Source organism: Mauremys reevesii, linkage group 1 (genome assembly GCF_016161935.1).
Source record: "Mauremys reevesii isolate NIE-2019 linkage group 1, ASM1616193v1, whole genome shotgun sequence".
NCBI classification, from domain to species: Eukaryota; Metazoa; Chordata; order Testudines; family Geoemydidae; genus Mauremys; species Mauremys reevesii.
Window position 1 is genome coordinate 48,802,187 of NC_052623.1, and position 20,147 is coordinate 48,822,333.

Consider the following 20,147-nt stretch of genomic DNA (forward strand, 5'->3'; position numbering starts at 1 on the left):
AGACAGTATAATGTTGGGTTTATGCTCCAAAGGGAGTGCATGCCTGGAGAACTGAGAGTTACCTTGGCCTTAGCCTTTCTACTGTTGATTTGTGCAATGGCTAGTCGGAGACCCTGCATGTAACTGGAGTTGGGTGTGTCCCTACATGTGTGTATGCTGGTGGAAGTGTAAGACCAGGAGCGTGTTTGCAGCTTATCACAGCAGCACAGTGTGAGAGGGAGCCCAGGCTGGTGGGTCAGAGGGCTCAGTGATACCCCACTTCCAGGTGGCACCCCCTGGGAAACCTATCACACTAGGATTAAATAATTTTGAGTTGCATAAAACCTCTTAAAATGTTTATTTTTTTCAACAAGTGTTTATATTCAAATGAGGCAGGCATTCTTAGAATTGTCATTTTGACTGATCTGATTGCTGTCTATTGAAAGACAGCGACTGCCAGAGACACTGCATAGAATTATGTACATTTCAAAATGTTACTAATCCAATCCACTTTCAAATAAGAACTTGTCAACATTAAGCATTGTGTAAAACCACATGCAAAAATTGCTATAAAGAAGCTTAAATAGAACCAAACTTGCAGGTTTTCAGAAAGGATATTTCAATATTAAAAAAATATACTGTGTATTAAATTGAGCCTTTCAAGTAACTTAAATATCTTTAGCAAACATGTCCAGCAAGATATCCTTCTGTAAAAGAAATTGTTCTTAGAACAAAAAGCTAATGAATGGTTATTTAGACACCAATTTCTCAACACAGTAGTCAGCCTGTGTGAAACCATGCGTAATCTAAATAAAGTGAGTACACCATTAAAAACAAACATACATTTAGCAGGACTGATTAACTATTACATTTCTATATTTACAAAAGTGCTTAGCATAAAAATATTACCTAAAAAAATATAAATTTTAATATCATTTGGCTCTACACATACTACTAGATCTGCACTTTGGAAGGAGAAACATAGTATTTACACTAAGTTTAGGCAACTTTCCTATATCTTTAAACAAGTCTAACAAAAATCTCCACGCAAATGTACCCTTATCCAAATGATAATTCATCCTATTTGGCTCACCATAAATATAGCAATTAACGGAATACTAAACAATATAAATAACTTTATCCATTGTCTGCTGCGTTAGTCCCTAATACAGGCTGCCGACAAATGGGGCAAGTAGAATTTTCAGAAAGCCAGCGATCAATACAATGAATATGAAACTCATGCATGCATGGTAACTGCCTTAGCTTGTTCCCTGTTACATATTCATTGATACAAACACTACATGTTTTACTTATTTCACTCTCTGTGTGGCTGTCCCCATAGTTCCGGGTAGACAGATTGTCAATCTGCTCTTTGGTTAAACCTCTCAAGTGCTCGTCATCATCATCTTCATTTAACAAGAAGAAATGTGCAAGACGAAGAATAGGCAGTGTTCCATTTTCAACCAAGTTGTTTGCTTCTTGAGACTGTCTGCTCTCCCGATTTTCATTATTGAGACTATAATGTTGAGTCCCATCATTCTCTCCATTTGTTTCACTACTGCCTTCTTCAACATATCTATGCCTAACTGAAGTCTCACTTAATTCACTATTATCATTTACTGTGTGTGAGTTATTCAGCTCTGATTGTATACCTGATAAGTGCTGGCTGCCCCTTTGAATTTCTGAATTCGATTCAGTCTCCATTAAGGAGCTTAGTTCTCCAAAACCAGTCATAATTTGCCTTAGAATTGACCGAAGAGCTACTGATGAAGGTTCACCAACCCCAGTTTCTGAAATCCTACGAAGAGGTATCCGTATAGTGCTAACGTAGGTTCGTATACCTGCACGTTCTGATCGGGAAATTGTACGGCGAAATCCACCACTATCACTTTCGAAAGTAACTGTGTTTTCTGCCATTCCCACTCTAGAGCGCGTTCTACTAGCAATACTATCCCGATCTCTATTTTCCCCAGGGCGAATTCTTCTCACCTGAAGATCTAGTGTAATAGTTGGATGTCTCCTAACTGCAGCTGTTGATCTACTAGATTCATCCTCTTCCAATGTTATGCCCAATGTTGGGGCTGAATTAAAAAATCGTGGTGTCTGTGTGCTACCTACTGTTTGTTCATCTGGCTCAGAGGGCAGCTGAGCTGTATATCTCCTAGTAGACCTTCTAGAGATTTGCTGTAAATTCCTACTTTGCCTCAGACCATGCTCCCCAGAATTAGTAGAGCCATCTTGTCTTTGCAATGGAGAACGGCTTCGACTACTCAAAGTAGATCTTAACCTTAGAATTCCTAGTCTTTGTCTTGTATTCATCTGAACATTAGCTCTAGCTCTACCTCTCTGGAGACCAGTGGATGTAACTGTTTCTTGCATTTCTCTTAGCCTAACAACATTGTGTTCACCAGTGTCTGAAGAAATATTACGTGCAGTGCTTCTTGTTCTGTAAAGGCCTGTTGACTCCCTAGTTCTGCTTCTGAGCCTTCCCAAGACAGGAGAAGAGGTTTCTTCAGTGCTTTGTACCAGAGAATTTCTCACAGTTCTGGTCCTTGCAGTGTTAGAAGTTTCACCATTAGAATCTCTTGAGGTCCTGCTCCTAGTTCGTGTAGCTACTGGACTGACCGCTCTTTGATGTCGATTGTCCATATGCATTGTGCTAGTATCCAAGTGTGAAATGTCCATATATTCATCACCAGAAGCTTCAAAACTATTATGTTCATGATTTATGTTGATTTCAAGACTAAACCGGAATTCCCCACTATTTGGATTTGTCCGACTCACAGCTCTCCAAGTTTGGTTTCCACTCTGTCCACTGCGAGTAGCATTTCCTGTGCGACGAAAGGTGTTCAGCCACTCTAGCAGAGAGTCACCATTTGAATTTTCCCCAAGAACCTCTGAATCTGTAAGCAGATAAAGAACTCTTATTTTTCTAATGTTTAAAAGCTTACACATTTTGCATACCATGATGCACTCTAAATCATGTATTACCTATAAGCCTTTTTTAAAGCTCTCTTCCTGATTTACACTGTTTCAGTAGTATGTGACATATATGGCTATATTGATGCTGTTTTGCTGAAGATAAACCTTTGCCTGTAGTATGCAGTGTTATAGATTCCAAATGGAGGAAGGGACCATTATGATCATCTAGTGTGACCACCTGCTTAACACAAGCCATAGAATTCCCCCAAAATAATTTTTAGAGCATATATTTTAGAAAAAATCCAATCTTGATTTTAAAATTGCCAGTGATTGAGAATCCACCACAATCCTTTGTAAATTGCACCAATGACTAACTACCCTCATTGTTAAAAAATTATGCCTTATTTCCCGTCTGAATTTATCCAGCTTCAACTTCCAGCCACTGGGTCACCTTATATCTTTCTCTACTAGACTGAAAAGCCCATTATCAAATATTTGTTCCCTGTGTAGGTACTTATAGACTGTAATCAAGTCATCCTTTAGCTTTCTCACTGGTAAGCTAAATAGACTGAACAATTTGAAGGGCATGTTTTCTAATCCTTTAATCATTCTCAATGACTCTTATCTGAACCCTCCCCAATTGATCAATTTCCAAGCTGAAAAAAAGTAATTAAAGGAGATTAGGATTTTAGTGATTTACAAAAGGTGTAGTCATTATTAGATGTTAAAAAATGGATTCTAATTCCATTCATATGATGCTGAAAATGCAACGTAATCATGGTTTACAACAGCCTCTGAAGATTTAAATGAGATCCATATAGATGCTTCACATTGGATTTATTTGTAGCATTTTTAAGTCCAAGTTTGTAATTATGGGTAAGGAGAAAAAGGCAGTATTTTTTCTACTTTACAGGTGTTTCCATTTGCTAGATTTTAGTATATGTGCAGTACTATAAAGAAAAGTTCCCGACGCAACCATACCCATTGATTAAACAAGTGGTCCCCAAACTGTGGGACACGTCCTCCTAGGGGGCATGGAGGAATGTCTGGGGTGCACGGCGGGGCCCGGGCCTGTCCCCATGGGGAAGGGACCACCACCCAGCCCCACTCTGCCCCCAGCTCCGCCCTGGCCCTGCCCCCACTCCTGGCTGCAGCCCCTGGCCCAGCTGTGACTCCACACATGGCACGAGGGGCACAGGCACATTCCATTACTTCTGGTGGGTGGGTTGGTGGATGCAAGAGGAAAAGTTTCCTCTGGTACCACTGGATTAAATTGTTTAAAAAAGTGGGGGAAGAAGTCATATGGAATCATCAAGCCCACACAAATGCACTGGGGATTATATACAGATAGTCAAATGTGATTAACTGATTTTTAGTTTTATAAGATCAAGGCTATAAACAAAACAATTCATTGCAAATAGTTTAATTAGATTATAGGATATCACTTAGTTGTTGATTAACTCATCACATCCAGTCATAACACAGGATGGAAATTTATGGAGTATAAATCCTCATGCATCAAGCCACAGGCCAGCCACTAATTGCCTGGGGTTAGGGAAAAAAGTTTCCACTTGGACAGGTTACTTAATAACTGGGTATTATGAATTTTCTTGCACCTTTCTCTGAAGTATTGAATATTGGCCACTGTCAGAAACAAAAACTCTGGATTACGAGGACTAGTGGTCTGATTTAGTATGGCTCTCAAGTATATGAAAAGCATATATGAAAGATATATGCACCACAACATCTATGACTTTGCTTTCCCAATCAGTTACACACACTGACTTAATCAAGGTATTTCTCCTACAAGCTGGGATGGAATAAAGACACTTATTTTTAGTTTAATTTGGAAAACATTCATACGCTATAGGGATGGAGTCAATACAAGCATTTGTTTTCTGATTATGGAAAGAATCCTGTGGCACCTTATAGACTAACAGACGTTTTGCAGCATGAGCTTTCGTGGGTGAATGCCCACTTCGTCGGATGCAAGAAAATTTCCACTCTTGCATCCGACAAAGTGGGCATTCACCCACGAAGGTCTATAAGGTGCCACAGGATTCTCTGCTGCTTTTACAGAACCAGACTAACACGGCTACCTCTCTGATACTTTTCTGATTATGTGAATTTATTCTACTTGATAGCTGCTAGGTAGCTGGTATGCTGAGATGACTGCCTATTATGTATTATATACTATTCTTTCTTTATGCTTCCTCCCTTGTCTGTATCTACTTGTTGTCTTGTCTTACCTTTAGATTGTCTATTGTCTTATTGTGCATTTGTACAGTGCCTAGCACAATAGGATTCTAAGTCCATGAGTGGGGCTCCTGGCTGCTACAACACTAGAAATACTACTACAACTGAAGCCACTACATTATAGTCTTCATCAAAAAAACCTGGCTAATCATTCAGCATTCTCTCAATGGTTAATGAGGACACAGACAAGATATTTCAATTTTAAAGTGCCACATTTTTACTGACTACTTAGAATTATCCCTTGGACTCTGGAAAATTAAGTCTGTTTCCCTGCCCAACTCTTTTCTTCCACCCATTTATATGTACAGGTTTCCTTCCTGCCCACAGAGAAGGATGTTAAGTTTTGGCAGGATTTTGTTTACAGAAAAAAAAACGACTCCCACTCCAAAAAATAAAAAACCCTCGTCCCTATCACATAGAGCAAGATTTTGGCTTGAAGGGAAGAAGTTAATCAAATTTTGGGCCATTAATTTGGGAATATCCACTTAACTACTGATAGTCTTTTTTAACCTAAACATCTATCTAGGGAGATAATATTAATTTAAACATAGAATTTACCTTGTTTTAAACAAGGGAAAGTTTGTTGGTTTTTTTTTTTTTAAAGATTAATTTTAGTTTTTCAGATGGATATCACTTCTCTCCTTATGTTAGCTGTTTTGCCAACTTCTATAATAAATTTAAAAAAAAGCTTAATCTATCCAGAAACAAATAACTAAATTATTTCTATGCAAATATTGCTTTTTGGAGGGGAAGGGTCAGGGTAAGTAATTTGTTGCAAATCTAAATCACTTATTGTGAAGTACTATAAGTTAATTTACTTTCACATCATTAGGATATACATTTTATTCTTTTTGGTACTTGGGAGAAAAAGAGCTACATAGAACAAAGAAGAAATAGACTTAGCATGGATGTCACTTGAACAGGCCAGTATTTTAATATACAAAACATTCAATGCTTTATGTATAGAAGTAAATGAAGAAAGCTTACCTCCAGCAGTTTCTCCTTCACCTTCCCTATTTTCTACATCAGTTTGGGATGCTAGATGCTCCTTTGCCCCCTCTAAACGTTGCTGTAGCTCTTCTGCTGTTATTTCTCCTGAAATAGTTCACATATTTAGGTAATATATGGCCTCGGCCTTTCAGTAAGATATTTTGATTGTCTCAAAAATGTTTGCATATTACTGGTTTATACAAGCATAACAATGAAACTGTTTCCTATATTTTTTTTGTTACTGACAATTTTCAGAAATAAAGTAAAAACAGTAAGACACAGGAGAGACACCAGCATGATTATAAAATTACAATCAATACAAATATAGACAATAGAATAAAAAAGTAGGCACCAGAAACAAAGCGGCTACATGTTTCTAAGCAGAAGACTGCATGTCATTATAACCCACCAACCTATTAGCATCAGTATGTTCTAAGAATTCAGATGCTGAAGAAATTCTCTTCTATACAAGGTGTACTTTAAGTATGATATTTGTAAATTAGTATTTTAATTATTGTATGTGTTCCCAGAGGTTATAACTTGGATGCACATTATAAATCTAAACATTATGCTGTGAGGATGAATTTTTGTTTCACGAGCTTTAATACTCATTTAAAATTGTTCATTTTTTGAGAGATGCCATCAACTTTAAAAGAAAAAAAAAAACACCTCACTTTTCAGTTATTTCCCAGACACACAGACCAAATTGTATTTTCAGGTATGCTGGCATAACACCATTCCAGATTTATACCAGTGTACTGTCTCGTTTGCTGTAACCATCCATATCTTACCAGGAGTGCCAAGAAGATTGTGGTCTCTCATTAACCTGTAGTCTTCATCACTGAGTTCATTAATGAATTGGTAATAGGCCTCCTCTCTGCTAAGGCGCTCCTGCTGCCACTGTCTCTCATCTTCACCATGACTGCGTTCTAGGGGAGAGGCTTGTTCATCACCTCCCCCAAAACGAGACCTAGATCGATCCATGCTGAGATAAACAGGCTGTTCTGAACAAAACCAAAGATCAGTACAGTGAAGTATAACTCCAGGTTATCAGTTGCTTAGTTTCTCATTTAAACTAGTTTACCTATTAATATGAACTTGACATGAACTAGGTTGTATGTCCCTATTTGTCAGGTCAATTCACCAACAAAGAGTTTACTGGGCAAATATCTTGCTTCTTGGCTGTTTAAAATAATGAAAGTCACCCTCTCAGTGAAAAGACAAATAAGTTGACATACCAACTTCTTAAAGATAAATCAAACAATTACTGTTTTATTCTTAGCCTTATAAGAATACCTTAAAAATATAAAGAAATAAACACAAAAGTTTGTTTCCTTCCTCTCACTGCAATAGAGCCACTCTGAGGTGAATCACAGCAGCGGTTTAGGAGTAAGGTGAAATAGCATGTGAAATTTTCGTAAATCAAATGTAAATTACCCAGTATAGAATTCTGATGAGATAGAGTTATTACTATAAAGAAGAATACTAGCCATTGGATCTTTAATGACAAATAGTTAGGACTTCAGTTTTACCTCACATATAAGGGATACCACTTCCAGCAATATAAGCCCTATAGCACCATGCTGGGGAATTGCTTCACTTCTGATAGTGTTTTTAGGTTTTTCTTCCAAGTCTCTCATCCAAACTGCAGACTGACAAAGGGATGCATAACTATGTCAAGCTCAGCATCACAGAGGAAAGACTAGACTCTCGCACACACTCTTTGTTCCTTCTGCTGCCAAGAAAGACAGGAAATCAAGGATACATTGATTGCAAACCTTATTAACAGAACATGAGTAAGCCCCCTTGTACTGACAGATCAGCATTTTAATAGTCTGTTTTTACTGGTTACAGGTTAATTAATATCCCCTTCTCACACTCTCTGGTTGAGGGTCCCTTATTGTACCATCCTTGGTCTCCTCACTTCACACTCTGTTCTTGGATAATTTTATTTGCCCCCAGGGCTTCAGCTAACTATCTTTCCAATCACTTCCAAATCTACCTTCCCACTGACTTGTCGCTCTTTATTCAATCCTGCATCTCAACTTGTCTCTCTAACATCCCCTCCTGGATGTCTCATCAACTTAAACTGAAAATGGTCAAAATGGAATTTCTTTCTCCCCCCATCAAACACTGCCCATTAAGCCCCTATTAGCTGTCTCTTTTGACTGAAATACTATCCCTTCTATCACTCACGCTCATAAGCTTGGAGTCATCGCTGACTTCTCTTTCCTTCATCCAGGCCGTGGCCAAATTTTGTTGCTTCTTTCTCCACAATATTTTTATGATTAAAGACCTTATTTATATCCACAACCAAAATTTTAGTCCAGGCCCTCATCTTCCCCACCTTGCTTATTGCATTCTCTTAAACCAGGGGTCGGCAACCTTTCAGAAGTGGTGGGCCGAGTCTTCATTTATTCACTCTTATTTAAGGTTTTGCGTGCCAGTAATACATTTTAACATTTTTAGAAGGTCTCTTTCTGTAAGTCTATAATATATAACTAAACCATTGTTGTATGTAAAGTAAATAAGGTTTTTAAAATGTTTAAAAAGCTTCATTTAAAATTAAATTAAAATTCAGAGCCCCCAGACCGGTGGCCAGGACCAAGGCAGTGTGAGTGCCACTGAAAATCAGTTCGCGTGCTACCTTTGGCATGTTTGCCATAGGTTGCCTACCCCGTCTTAAACAATACACATTGCCCCTTTCAATCCATTCAAAACATAGCTGCTAAGTCAATCTTCCTGACAATATCACCACTTCTAAGAGCCTGATCCAACTTCCTCTAAGAAAGGTCTCCCCCACTGACTTTAACAGGAGTTGGATTGGGCTGTAAATTCCTCCACTGGCTCCCTTTTGTCCACATTAAGTTCAAAGTTCTTGTTATCAAGGTCTTTCAGAGCTCTGTCTCCCTCTCTACTTATTTCTTTTCACATTCACCCAAGTTTCCACACTTGCACTGATGCTAGCTTTCACTAGCCCATCATGTCTGCTTCTCCCACAACTGTCTTTGCACCTTCTTCCATGCTAATTATTGTCTGGCAAGCAGACCCAAAAGGTTTGTAATCCAAAACAAAAACCAAAAAACATACATAGCAGAGTCACTGAGTCCAGTTCCCTGCTATCACAGGCAATCCAGTCAGACAATTCCATACTTCAAATTTATCAAGCTCCACCTTAAAACTAGGTAGCTTGTTTGCCCCCACACCACCTATGGAAAGCTGTTCCAGAACCTCACTCTTCTGATGGTTAGACACCTCCTTCTAATATCCATCTTAAATTTATTCATGGCTAGTTTATACCCTTCTGGTTTTGTGCCTACATTGTCCTTTGCCTTAAATAGCTCTTCTCCCTCAATGGTGATTGCCACCTTGATATATTTACAGTTAATTATCATATTCCCTCTCAGTCTAAATTTTGCTAAGCTAAACAACCCAAGCTCTTTTGGTCTCCTCTAGTAAAATAGGCTCTCCATTTCCCTGATCATTTTAGTAGTCTTCCTCTGCACCTTTTCCAGTTTGAAATCATTTTTCTTGAACATGGGTGACCAGAATTGTACACAGTATTCCAGCTGAGATCTTACCAATGCCTTGCACAATAGCATTAGTACTTTACCTATCTCTATTGGAAATAGCTCACGTTATTGTAGGATCATATTTTACTTTTTCACAGCCACATTATACTGGTAGTTCATACTCATCTTGTGATCAACTAATGCACGTGGGTCTTTCTCCTCTGTTGTTTCCAACTGCTGAGCCCCAAGTTTAAAGCAGAAATTCTTGTTATTCCCTAAGTACATGAGCTTGCACTTATTAAATTTCATCCAATTTCTAATACAATTAGTCCAATTCTCTATATCACCCAATTCCTCATATATAATAGTCCAGTCCTCCTCTGTACAGATGATGCCTCCCAACTTTTTGTCATCAGCAAATTTTATTAGCATACTTCTACTTTTTGTGCCACGGTCACTAATGATTAAAGATTGGTCCCCAAATAGATCCTCAAGGAACTTTACTAGTAATCTCCCTCCAGATGGATAGCTCTCCTTTCAGCATAACCCTGTCTCCCTGTGATGGGGTGTACCAGGACCTTTGAGGCCCCCTGCTGGAGGCCTGGTGGTCCTACCACACTCCACCCAAGAAAAGGAGCAGTGAAGGTGGGTCCTCCATGCCTGCCTAGAGAGGCTGTGGTAAAGTGGCCAATCAGCATACAGCAGGCCCAGTTAAAAGGAGCTGCAGGGCCTGAAAGTTGCTTGCTGGGGATCAGTGAAGTGAGGAAGGGGCTCTTTGCTGGCTGTGGGAGCTCATGTGAGATCTTCAGCCCTGAGTTCAAGGTGAAGTGGAGTGTGTGGGAAGTGGCCCAGGGAATAGCAGCAGCATCTACTACAGAAAGCAGTAAGTGGTTACTTTTTATAGGCTCCTTGGGTCTGGATCTGGAGTAGTGGGTAGGCCACTGGCAGAGCGGCCAAAGCTTTGAGAAGGGGGACAAGTGTTGCTTAGAGGTTCCAGTGAAGGCCAGGACTCCAACTCCAGGGAGAAGGCCATGAGAGCACTACTCTGTAACAGGGCAGGGATAGATTTTTAGGCTAGCCCAGAAGGGGCTGAAAACTGAGCTCCGAGACAAGGCTCAATACATTCCAAAGGCACTGTGACTGGCCCTGTTGGCTCTTTTTGTTTGTGTTCAGACATGTAGACTATGCATAGTCTAGCTGGAGTGATGAGCCCCTGAAGACCTCCCTGTCAAGATTAACTGTAAACAGGGACACTACAAGCAAAAAACACAGCTCTGCACCCACCTGATGCAGGTGTGCATTAGAGGGGGGCGGTCCCATCACACACTCTAATAGTCAGTTGTTTACCCAGTTATAGATCTTGTACTAATCCCCACTGTCTGCATTTTAACTAATTTGATGTGTGGGACTATATCAAATGCTTTACTGAAGCCCAGGCAAATTAGGTCTCCTGTATTTCCCTTGTCTGAACATATCAGTTATCTAATCAAATATATCAGGTTAGTCTGGCAACATCTACCTTGGCAAACCCATGTTGCATTTTATTCCTTTTTCTATTTACCCCCATGTAAGTCTCTTCTCTCTCCCCTCACGCTCCCGCAATGCAAATTCCACATGGAATTTCTTAAAGCAAAGGTGCAAAAACTAAGCTTCTTCCACACTTAAGTTCCTGGGCTCTTCAGTCCAGATGACTTTATTAACTAGTTCTTATTTTCCCCAAATCTGCCCTTTTGAAATAAACCTTGTAGTTACAACCTGGTTTTGACTATTCTCCCATTTAATTTATACAGTCAACTAGGAGTAACCTGATCCAAGGTTATTTTTTTATGACCAGCTCTTCTATAATGTCTTCTCTACTCACTAAATCAAGCCCAAAACAGCATCACCTCTTGTTGTTTAAGTGACTATTTGCTGAAGAAATCTGGTCTGTTATACCCACAAATAACTAGGCCTGACAATTAACAACAGCATTTGTTCTCCAATCTATTAACTGGGAAATTAAAATCTCTCTGACAATTTCTGGTAGTATTTCTCTCTCTAATATAGAGATCTCTATGCACCTACTAATCTGATCCTGCCTACAGCAAAAGGGGAGATAAAAACAATTGTGAATTTATATGAAAACTAGATATCTAAAATGAGAAAATAAATATTCCTGCCTCCCCCTCACATTTGTCAGCTAATTGATTTCTTTAATGTATTCTCATAATGCCCAGGAAGATGCTTATATAAATCTTAATGAATAAAGATGAAAACAGTCATGTCAATTAATCTCTCTTCATTCAATTTAAGCTCTCAAAGAGAACTCCTCTTTTTCCCGCTCCCTTTCTCATGCACAACAACATATTCGCCCTTTTTCTTCTTCTTTAAAGCATGTATGTGGTAGAATAAAACAGTTAAATGGCCATTTTGAGTCTTCTGGTAGGATGGTTTAAAAAAACAGGTTAAGAGCACGCAATGTTGTGTTGATCCCAGGGTATTAGAGACAAGGTGGGTGAGGGTAATATCTTTTATTGAACCAACTTCTATTTGTCAGAGGCGCTTACAAAGACCTGAAGACGAACTGTGTAAACACAAAAGCTTGTCTCTCTCATGAATAGAAGTTGGTTCAATAACATTCTCACCCACTTGTCTCTCACTTAGGAACAGTAAGAAGTGTCTATATTTAGTGACCCAGTCTGCATGAATGCCATTTACTGTTAGTTTAACCAATCTCATATTTAACATTGACCACTGTCAAAACAAGATACTTTTGTATTTGAAAGCATCACACTCTAAGAGCTGGTCCTCTAGAAAATCAGATGAACCCAGCTATGTTGCACGCAGGGTGTGAATTCGCACCCTTGAGTGTTGTAGTTAAACTCCTCCAACCTAAGCACTTGTGTGGACAGCCCTAGGTTGACAGAAGAATTCTTCTGTTGGCCTACCTACAGCCTCTGAGAGGTGAATTACCAATGCTGATGGGCGAACTCTTCCAGTTGATGTATTGTAGACAGTCTCTATACTGAAGTGCTACAGTTGTACAGCATCAGCCCTAAATGTAGACAAGCCTTAAATTAAGGAGGTTTATTAACTATTCAATAGAACAATGGCAAGAATAATACAGGCATAACTCAGAATTCCTCTTCATTTGCCATTTCCCCCCACAGTTTGAGAGAAATTACACATACCAATGATTTTATTCTATACATTTCTAAATTCAGAACCAATACAATAACCCTTTCCCATATCAAAGAATGTGCACTCACTTTAATCAAAGCACTATATAGATTATTTCTCCTCTTGGCCTCTTTCCATTAATTTGTATCCAGGATTCAAATAAGTAATCATTTTCTGAAAGGCCCTCCTGTGGCTGCCAGGAGGGTGAGGGTTGAGTTTAGATGAGGAGGCCTCCCTGGCAGACAGGCACACACGACATTGCTGTCAAATCTGACCCTCCAGGTGCGATGAGGTCCCCGGGCTTTGAAGAAAACCTGAAACCAACGGAAGTATCCCCAAGTAACTAAAGACGCAGTGCCAAGGTCTGACGCAGCGCCAAGAGCTAGGCCCGCTGGCCTGGCCGCGCACCAGCCCCGGCGAAGCCCACGCAGACACTACGGCCAGGGACCCTTCCCCCCCTCAGCCTCAGGGCCCCACCAGGCGGGGAGGCGCAAGGCTGCTGGCCCTTCCCCCGCACTCACCGGAGGGCGGGGATCGCTCCCCTCTGCCCGGGCTGCGGCTCTGCCGCCCGTGGGGCGGGCTCCCCGCGGCCCCCTGGCCGGCGCAGCCATTGCCTAGGGCCGGCGCCTGTCAGCGGACCCAGTGCGGCGGGTGACTGACGCTGCTCTTCTCCAATCACCTGTCACGGCCGCGGCCAGAGACCAATTGCGGCAGGGCGAGGTGGGCCCTGTCTCCACTCCCCAGCCCCACTTGGGACCCTGCTCACCACGGGCGCTGCAGAGGGGCCCGGCCCGGGGCGACACCCCCTCCCCGCTGCGCGGAGCCGCCCGCTGAGCCGAGGGCAAGGGGAAGAGCCCGGCGGGAGGGCCGGGGGCCCAGCGTGGGGGTGGCGGCACGCACCGGCCCTGCTCACCCCTCGCCAGCGCCGGAAAGAAGCCGATTCCCCTGCCCCGCGCGCTGGAGGCGGAGCGATGATTCCCGTCCGGGTGGCCGCACTGAGCAGCGAACAAATGTTCCGCACTCGGACGGGGCCGCCCTGGGCATGCGCACAGGTGGATCTCTTCTCCCGCTGCCCATAGCCTCTGGCAGGCCCCGGGCGGCCCGCGCGCTGGCCCTTCTAGCACGTGAGGGGGAGTGTGAGGGGCCGGGGCTGCAGCCGGGAGGCGGGGGTAGCATGGGAGCAGGGCGGAGGGGCGCGCCTGAGCGCCAGTCGTTTCCTTCCTCTGGTCATTGCACTATGAGCAAGCTCAATAGGTAGAGTTGCCCACTGACTAAGCACACAAATCCAAACACCCTTGCCCCGCATCCTGCCCCTTTCCTGAGTCCCTGCCCCTTCTCCGACGCCTCGCCCTGCTCAAGCCAGGCCCCCTCCCTCCGTCGCTCACACTCTCACCGGGCTGGGGTGGGCTGGGGTTGGAGCGTGGGAGAGGGCGTCAGCTGGGTGTGGGCTCTGGGAGGGAGTTTGGGAGTGGGCTCAGGACTGGGGAAGGGGGTTGGGCTGCAGGAGGGTGTACAGGGTGCTGGCTCTGGGAGGGGGCTCAGGGCTGGGGCAGATGGTTGGGGAGGGGTGTGGGCTCTGGCTGGGTGGTGCTTACCTCAGGCAGCTTCTGGGCAGTAGCGAAGCAGGGCTAAGGCAGGCTCCCTGGCTACCCTGGCACCATGCTGCTCCTGGAGGAAGCCAGCAGATCCCTGGGCGGGGCAGAGGGCTCTGCGTGCTGCCCTGCCTGCAGGCACTGCCCCTGCAGCTCCCGTTGGCCGCAGTTCCTGGCCAATGGGAGCTGCAGAATTGGCGCTCGGGCCAGGGGCAGCGCACAAAGACCCCTTGCTCCCCACTCAGGTGGCCCCAGCTACTTCTGGGAGTGGCATGGGGCCAGAGTAGGCAGGAAGCCTGCCTTAGCCCCATTGTGCCACCGGACTTTCAGCGACCTAAAATCTCCCAGTTTGGCTTCAGTGGCCTCCGGGAGAGAGAGCCTGCTTCTGGGAGACTCCTGGCAAAACTGGGAGGGTTAGAAATCCTATCAGTAGGTGAAAGGTGGTGAGCCCCACCCCTGGCATGGTGGATTGGCTCCAGAGGACCCCCCACTAGATTTTAAAGATCTCATCAGCCCATAACTTTTCCTTAGGCTTTGGGCTCCTGACTCCCCACAACTCCTGCTGATGTGTGTTTGATGTTTCAAACTGATATTAATCAAAGTTTGATGCACTCTATACATGCCTCTCGCTGGCTGCTCATGGGGATATGTCACTTACCCCCCCTCACCTCAAGATAAGGGAACGACCATCCATTGCCTATCTGCAGTGTTCTTGTAGCCCTGTCAGTCCCAAAATATTTGAGAGACAAGGTGGGTGAGGTAAGATATTATTCTAGTCTGAAGGCAAGGCTCAGTAGCAAAGCAGGTCTCTCAGACATAGCTCTATCCAGCTCTGAAAATTGGAGGACCTTCTAGCACGGTGCAACAGATCCTCTGGCAGAGGCCAAAATCCTGTAACTCACAATCAATTTGTGAGAGACTGTAGCACTGCATTCCCTTGGCTATTCAGAAGGCACTCCCCTGACCCACTATGTCCCTAGGCTAGGGGAGCTGATATCCAATCCCTTCCTTTCCCATGACTGTCTTCTGTACCCCACTCAGCCTCCCCATAAATCTGCTTCCTGTTCCCACTCATTCTTCCCATCCACCTTCACAGAGTGACTCTGTTCCTCACAGTGCCTGTCTCCTGTCTAGACACTCTGACTATAGAGTGGTGACAGTCATTTTGCCTATGGACATGGCTTCACTCCCACTGAAAACAATAGGAGGTGGCAGGCAACTTTATTAAGGCCAGCCTTGCTTCCACATGAAGATAGACTGGGAAATAGTGGCCATCTTGCTGGCTTCAACCCCATGAGCAGTAAAAGGAGATGGTGCCCGGGCAGGTCTTCACTGCCCGCGGGCAGGTAGTGATTGATCTATTGGGGGTCGATTTTATTGTGTCTAGTGTAGACGCAATAAAATCGATCCCCGATCGTGCTCTCCGACAACTCCTGAACTCCAGCTTGCGAGAGGCGGAAGCGGAATCGACGGGGGAGTGGCAGCGGTCAACTCGCCGCCGTCCTCGTGGCCAGGTAAGTCGACCTAAGATACACAACTTTGGCGTATCTTAGGTCAACCCCCCTGCTAGAGTAGACCTGGGCTTAGAGGAAATTTGTGAGTTGACAACCTTTCACCATGTTTTCATGAGACAGGTGAAAAATGCCCTAAAAGTCACTGGAGTTGCAATAAAAACTGAGTTGGTACTACTGCATTGTCCAGAGCTGCTACAGCTCTGACACACCAGCCAGCTGGTGCAGGCAGACCTCTGCGTTATTCCCACTGGTGCTGAGGACATGGTGGGAAATCAATGTCATTGCACAATTAGGTTCTATGCTGTTAGGCTGCAGTCTTGGAAGGCAAATTATTTTTGCCCATGTGATGCCACAATGAAGTTAGTGGGGTGTGCCAGGGAACAAGAGTTTGAGCACATGGAATTGATTGAAGGTTGGGATTTTAGCATTTTGGACCATACAGTCTGATTCTGTCTCTTCACCTTTTGGACTTCTGACTTTTCTGCCTTTTGTTTCTCTTCCCCACAATCTGTCTTCTATTTCAGGAGTTCTCAACCTTTTTTCTTTCTGAGCGTCCCTCCCCCCCCCCCCCAACATGCTACAAAAACTCCAGGGCCGGGGCTGGAGGTCACCTCCCCACCTCAGCAGGCCACCTGCCTGTCTGGGTTGGAGGGGTGTGTGTGTGCAACCAAAATTATAAATCAAAGGTTGGGGGGGGCTCAGGATGCAGAGAGGGAGTAACTAGGGGCTGTGTGAGGGCAAGGGGGTAGCTCAGGGTGCAGGGAGGGCGTAGCAAGGTGCTGTATGCAGGGGAGTAGCTCAGGGTGCAGGCAGGGGCAGCTCTGTTTTTTGCCGCCCCAAGCACGGCAGTCAGGCAGCCTTTGGCGGTGTTTCTGTTGGAAGTCTGCCCCGGTCACGTGGATTCTGTGGGAGGTCCGCCAGTCTCACACCTTCAGCATACCCACCACCGAAACCACAGGATTGGCGAACCTCCAGCAGAAACGCAACCCTCACAGTGACTGGCGGGCCGCCCCCCACAGCTTGCCGCCCCAGGCACGTGCGTGCTGTGCTGGTGCCTGGAGCCGCCCCTGGGTGCAAGGATGGGAATAGCTAGGGGCTGTGTGCTGGGAGGGCTCCCCCTGCAGCAGCTGCTCTGAAGGGCTCTGCCAGCCACAGAGCTGGGTACCCCACCCAGACAGCTTTTACCAGCTGTGGGAGCAAAGGGGGCTGGGAGCTGAGGATGCTGTGTGATGGCCAATTAATAGGGAAATAGGGCTCCCTGTTAGAAGGGACTCCACTGGCCATCACATACAGTCCCCAGCTCAAACCCCTCCAACGCATCATCAGGGATCTACAACCCATCTTGGACAATGATCCCACACTTTCACAGGCCTTGGGTGGCAGGCCAGTCCTCGCCCACAGACAACCTACCAACCTGAAGCATATTCTCACCAACAACTGCACACCGCACCATAGTAACTCTAGCTCAGGAACCAACCCATGCAACAAACCTCGATGCCAACTCTGCCCACATATCTACACCAGCAACACCATCACAGGACCTAACCAGATCAGCCACACCATCACCGGTTCATTCACCTGCACGTCCACCAATGTAATATATGCCATCATATGCCAGCAATGCCCCTCTGCTATGTACATCGGCCAAACTGGACAGTCTCTAAGGAAAAGGATAAATGGACACAAATCAGACATTAGGAATGGCAATACACAAAAACCTGTAGGAGAACACTTCAACCTCCCTGGCCACACAATAGCAGATTTTAAGGTAGCCATCTTACAGCAAAAAAACTTTAGGACCAGACTCCAAAGAGAAACTGCTGAGCTCCAGTTCATCTGCAAATTTAACACCATCAGCTTAGGACTAAACAAAGACTGTGAATGGCTTGCCAATTACAGAACCAGTTTCTCCTCCCTTGGTATTCACACCTCAACTGCTGGAACAGGGCCCCATCCTCCCTGATTGATCTAACCTCGTTATCTCTAGCTTGCTTATATATACACACCTGCCCCTGGAAATTTCCACTGCTTGCATCCGAAGAAGTGGGTATTCACCCACGAAAGCTCATGCTGCAAAACGTCTGTTAGTCTATAAGGTGCCACAGGATTCTTTGCTGCTTCTACAGAACCAGACTAACACGGCTACCCCTCTGATGTTAGAAGACAGACTCCGGGATTAGTTTATTCTCTTGTGGGATAACTACTGAGTTACAAAAATAGAGGAAATGGTATCCCTTATGAAACTTGTCAATTCCTAGTTAGTTTTGCTTTTTCTTCCTATGCACAGGCACAGAGCTACCTAAACTTTTTGATGGTGGGGACTATTCTTTGCATTGAGGCCATCTCATAGATCACTTCTCCTCCCACCAAGGGAATCTGTCAGCAAATTGGTTGTGGAACCTTCATAGTTCATTGCGATGCTGGCAGATCAGGTGCCAGCTCTTGCCAAAGCTGTAGGAGTCAGCTGAGCACTGACAAATTCATAGCTGGATACCAGACCAGCCCACCTGCATGTTAGTATTGTTCAAGATAGGTATTGTACTTAAGAGTGTATTGAGCATTTAGACTCTATGGAATGCTTGTAAGTTGCTGCATGCATTAATTTCACTTGTAATCTCTATCATATGCTATAAGGTGATATGTAAGTTTTGCTTTATAACTATAAAAATGCTTGCCCTGTGAATCCAGTCAGGAGGAATGGTCCTCTGCCCATCAAGGAGGACTCTCAAAATTAAATGGGCCATTGTGGAACATCACTAAACAAAGACTTGGTTAACGGCCCTCTCACACACATGAAGGTGCTACTTGCAAGAAAGCTCATCTCATCAGCTTGAATGCTGGAAAAAGGGGATAAATCAGGGACAAAAGAGAATTTTTTCTTTGCTGTTTGGACTCTCATGGGGCTGGGACTGTGGAACAGAAGCAGAGATCCCTAGGATCAACCTGGGGTTACTCCTATAGATATTCAATGCTGACAGATTACTACAATTCTGTCACCTTTTAAAACCATAGACTGTAACTAATTTGTGTATACATGTTGCCTGTTAACCTGTAAATAACACTAAGTTCTTCTTTCTAGTTTACTAAACTAACTAAGGATGTATTATAGGATTGGCTACAAATGATGTCTTTGGTGTGAGTTCTATGGTACAAATTGAGCTGGTCTCTTGGGACTGGAAGAAACCTGAATCTTTGATGTCTAGCATCAACTATCACTAGGTCCAGCTTGCCTGGGTGGAAAAATAGACTGGAATGCCCAAGGGGACTATCTGTGACTCCATGGTAAGACTAGTACAGTGCTTCAGGAATTCACATTTGTTACTGGATTAGTGAAATCTAGTTATAGTACATAACGTGTTTGGGGTATGTGCCCTGCTATTTAACAGTCTGCCCTGAGGTAGGCAATCACAATCCCAAACCAGTCCAGCCAGCACGACACATGTCCCCCTCTCACCAAGGGAATCTACTGGGCAGCACATGGGATGTGGCACTTCGTAGACCATATTTATTTTCTTCACCGCATTCAATAGCAATTTGCCACCCTCTCACGATTTCCTGCACCTGTAGACAAACCAAAATGTATCATTCATGAGAATAAATTTTCCATCCAGAATAAAAATCAATGTACCTGCCTCAACATACATAATCAGTCCATTTTCTCCCAGTGTGACTCAATTCTACTTGAAATTCATTACCATCATCAGTTTTTCCACACATCAATTTCCCTTAATCAAATCAAAATGTCTCCGTCCCTCAAACCCCCTCCTGGCGGTTGCTCCTCCAGAAGATGGGAAAGGTATGTTAGAGGGGTACAGTGAAGAAGTGTGAAGTGTAAAGTGTTCCTGGATCTGTCCTGCTTCCTCTCCTTACACAAAACTCATTGAAAAGAAAGCTACTAAGAAAATTAGTTTGGTTATCATAGTTCTATCCCCAAATTTACTGCACAATTTTAAATTAATTTCTTAATCAGACTGATCTCTCCAACAATACAGGAAAATTATTTACAGTATTCTCTTCCAATATGCATATGTAGTTGTTTTAGTTATTAACAGAGTTGTAGCTGTGCTGGTCCCAGGGTATTAGAGACAAAGTGGGTGAGGTAGTGCCTTTATTGGGCCAGTTTCTGTTGGTGAGAGAAACAAGCTTTTGGGCTTACTCAAAACTCTTCTTCAGAGCCTGAAAGTTCTTCAGTGACCTGAAGAGCTCTGTGTAAGCACAATCTT

General features: G+C 43.8%; 2 protein-coding genes across 16 annotated transcripts in view; one reads left to right on the top strand and one right to left on the bottom strand.

Moving 5' to 3' along the window:
- Positions 1–322: 322 nt before the first annotated feature.
- On the bottom strand, positions 323–19,402 carry RNF6 (ring finger protein 6). Of its 15 annotated transcripts, none has more exons than XM_039531518.1 (7): positions 13,732–13,877; positions 12,908–13,132; positions 12,587–12,693; positions 7,680–7,882; positions 6,939–7,151; positions 6,145–6,252; positions 323–2,882 (listed from the first exon to the last, which is right to left on the bottom strand). In XM_039531518.1, the coding sequence occupies exons 5-7, from the start codon at positions 7,129–7,131 to the stop codon at positions 1,117–1,119; spliced, it is 2,067 nt and encodes a 688-aa protein (XP_039387452.1). In that variant the 5' UTR covers positions 7,132–7,151; positions 7,680–7,882; positions 12,587–12,693; positions 12,908–13,132; positions 13,732–13,877; the 3' UTR covers positions 323–1,116. The 15 variants fall into 15 exon arrangements, with proteins under 15 accessions (XP_039387452.1, XP_039387460.1, XP_039387447.1 ...); XM_039531526.1 differs by having other exon boundaries at positions 7,680–7,879; positions 12,612–12,693; positions 13,585–13,810; XM_039531513.1 differs by having other exon boundaries at positions 12,612–12,693; positions 13,585–13,810.
- Positions 10,390–20,147, top strand: part of CDK8 (cyclin dependent kinase 8) — a 183,330-nt gene continuing 173,572 nt past the window's right edge. The window contains exon 1 of the mRNA XM_039531614.1: positions 10,390–10,542. The gene's annotated coding sequence lies outside the window, so the exon portion shown is untranslated. The remainder of the gene's footprint in view (positions 10,543–20,147) is intronic.

What these genes read in the sequence shown, in the direction of transcription:
- RNF6 (XM_039531592.1), bottom strand. Translation starts at nt 7,131, where the DNA reads ATGGATCGATCTAGGTCTCGTTTTGGGGGAGGTGATGAACAAGCCTCT. An exon ending in CAATCTTCTTGGCACTCCTG is followed by an intron (nt 6,253 to 6,938) that starts GTAAGATATGGA and finishes GAACTATTTCAG; the next exon opens with GAGAAATAACAGCAGAAGAG. An exon ending in TGAAGGAGAAACTGCTGGAG is followed by an intron (nt 2,883 to 6,144) that starts GTAAGCTTTCTT and finishes ATCTGCTTACAG; the next exon opens with ATTCAGAGGTTCTTGGGGAA.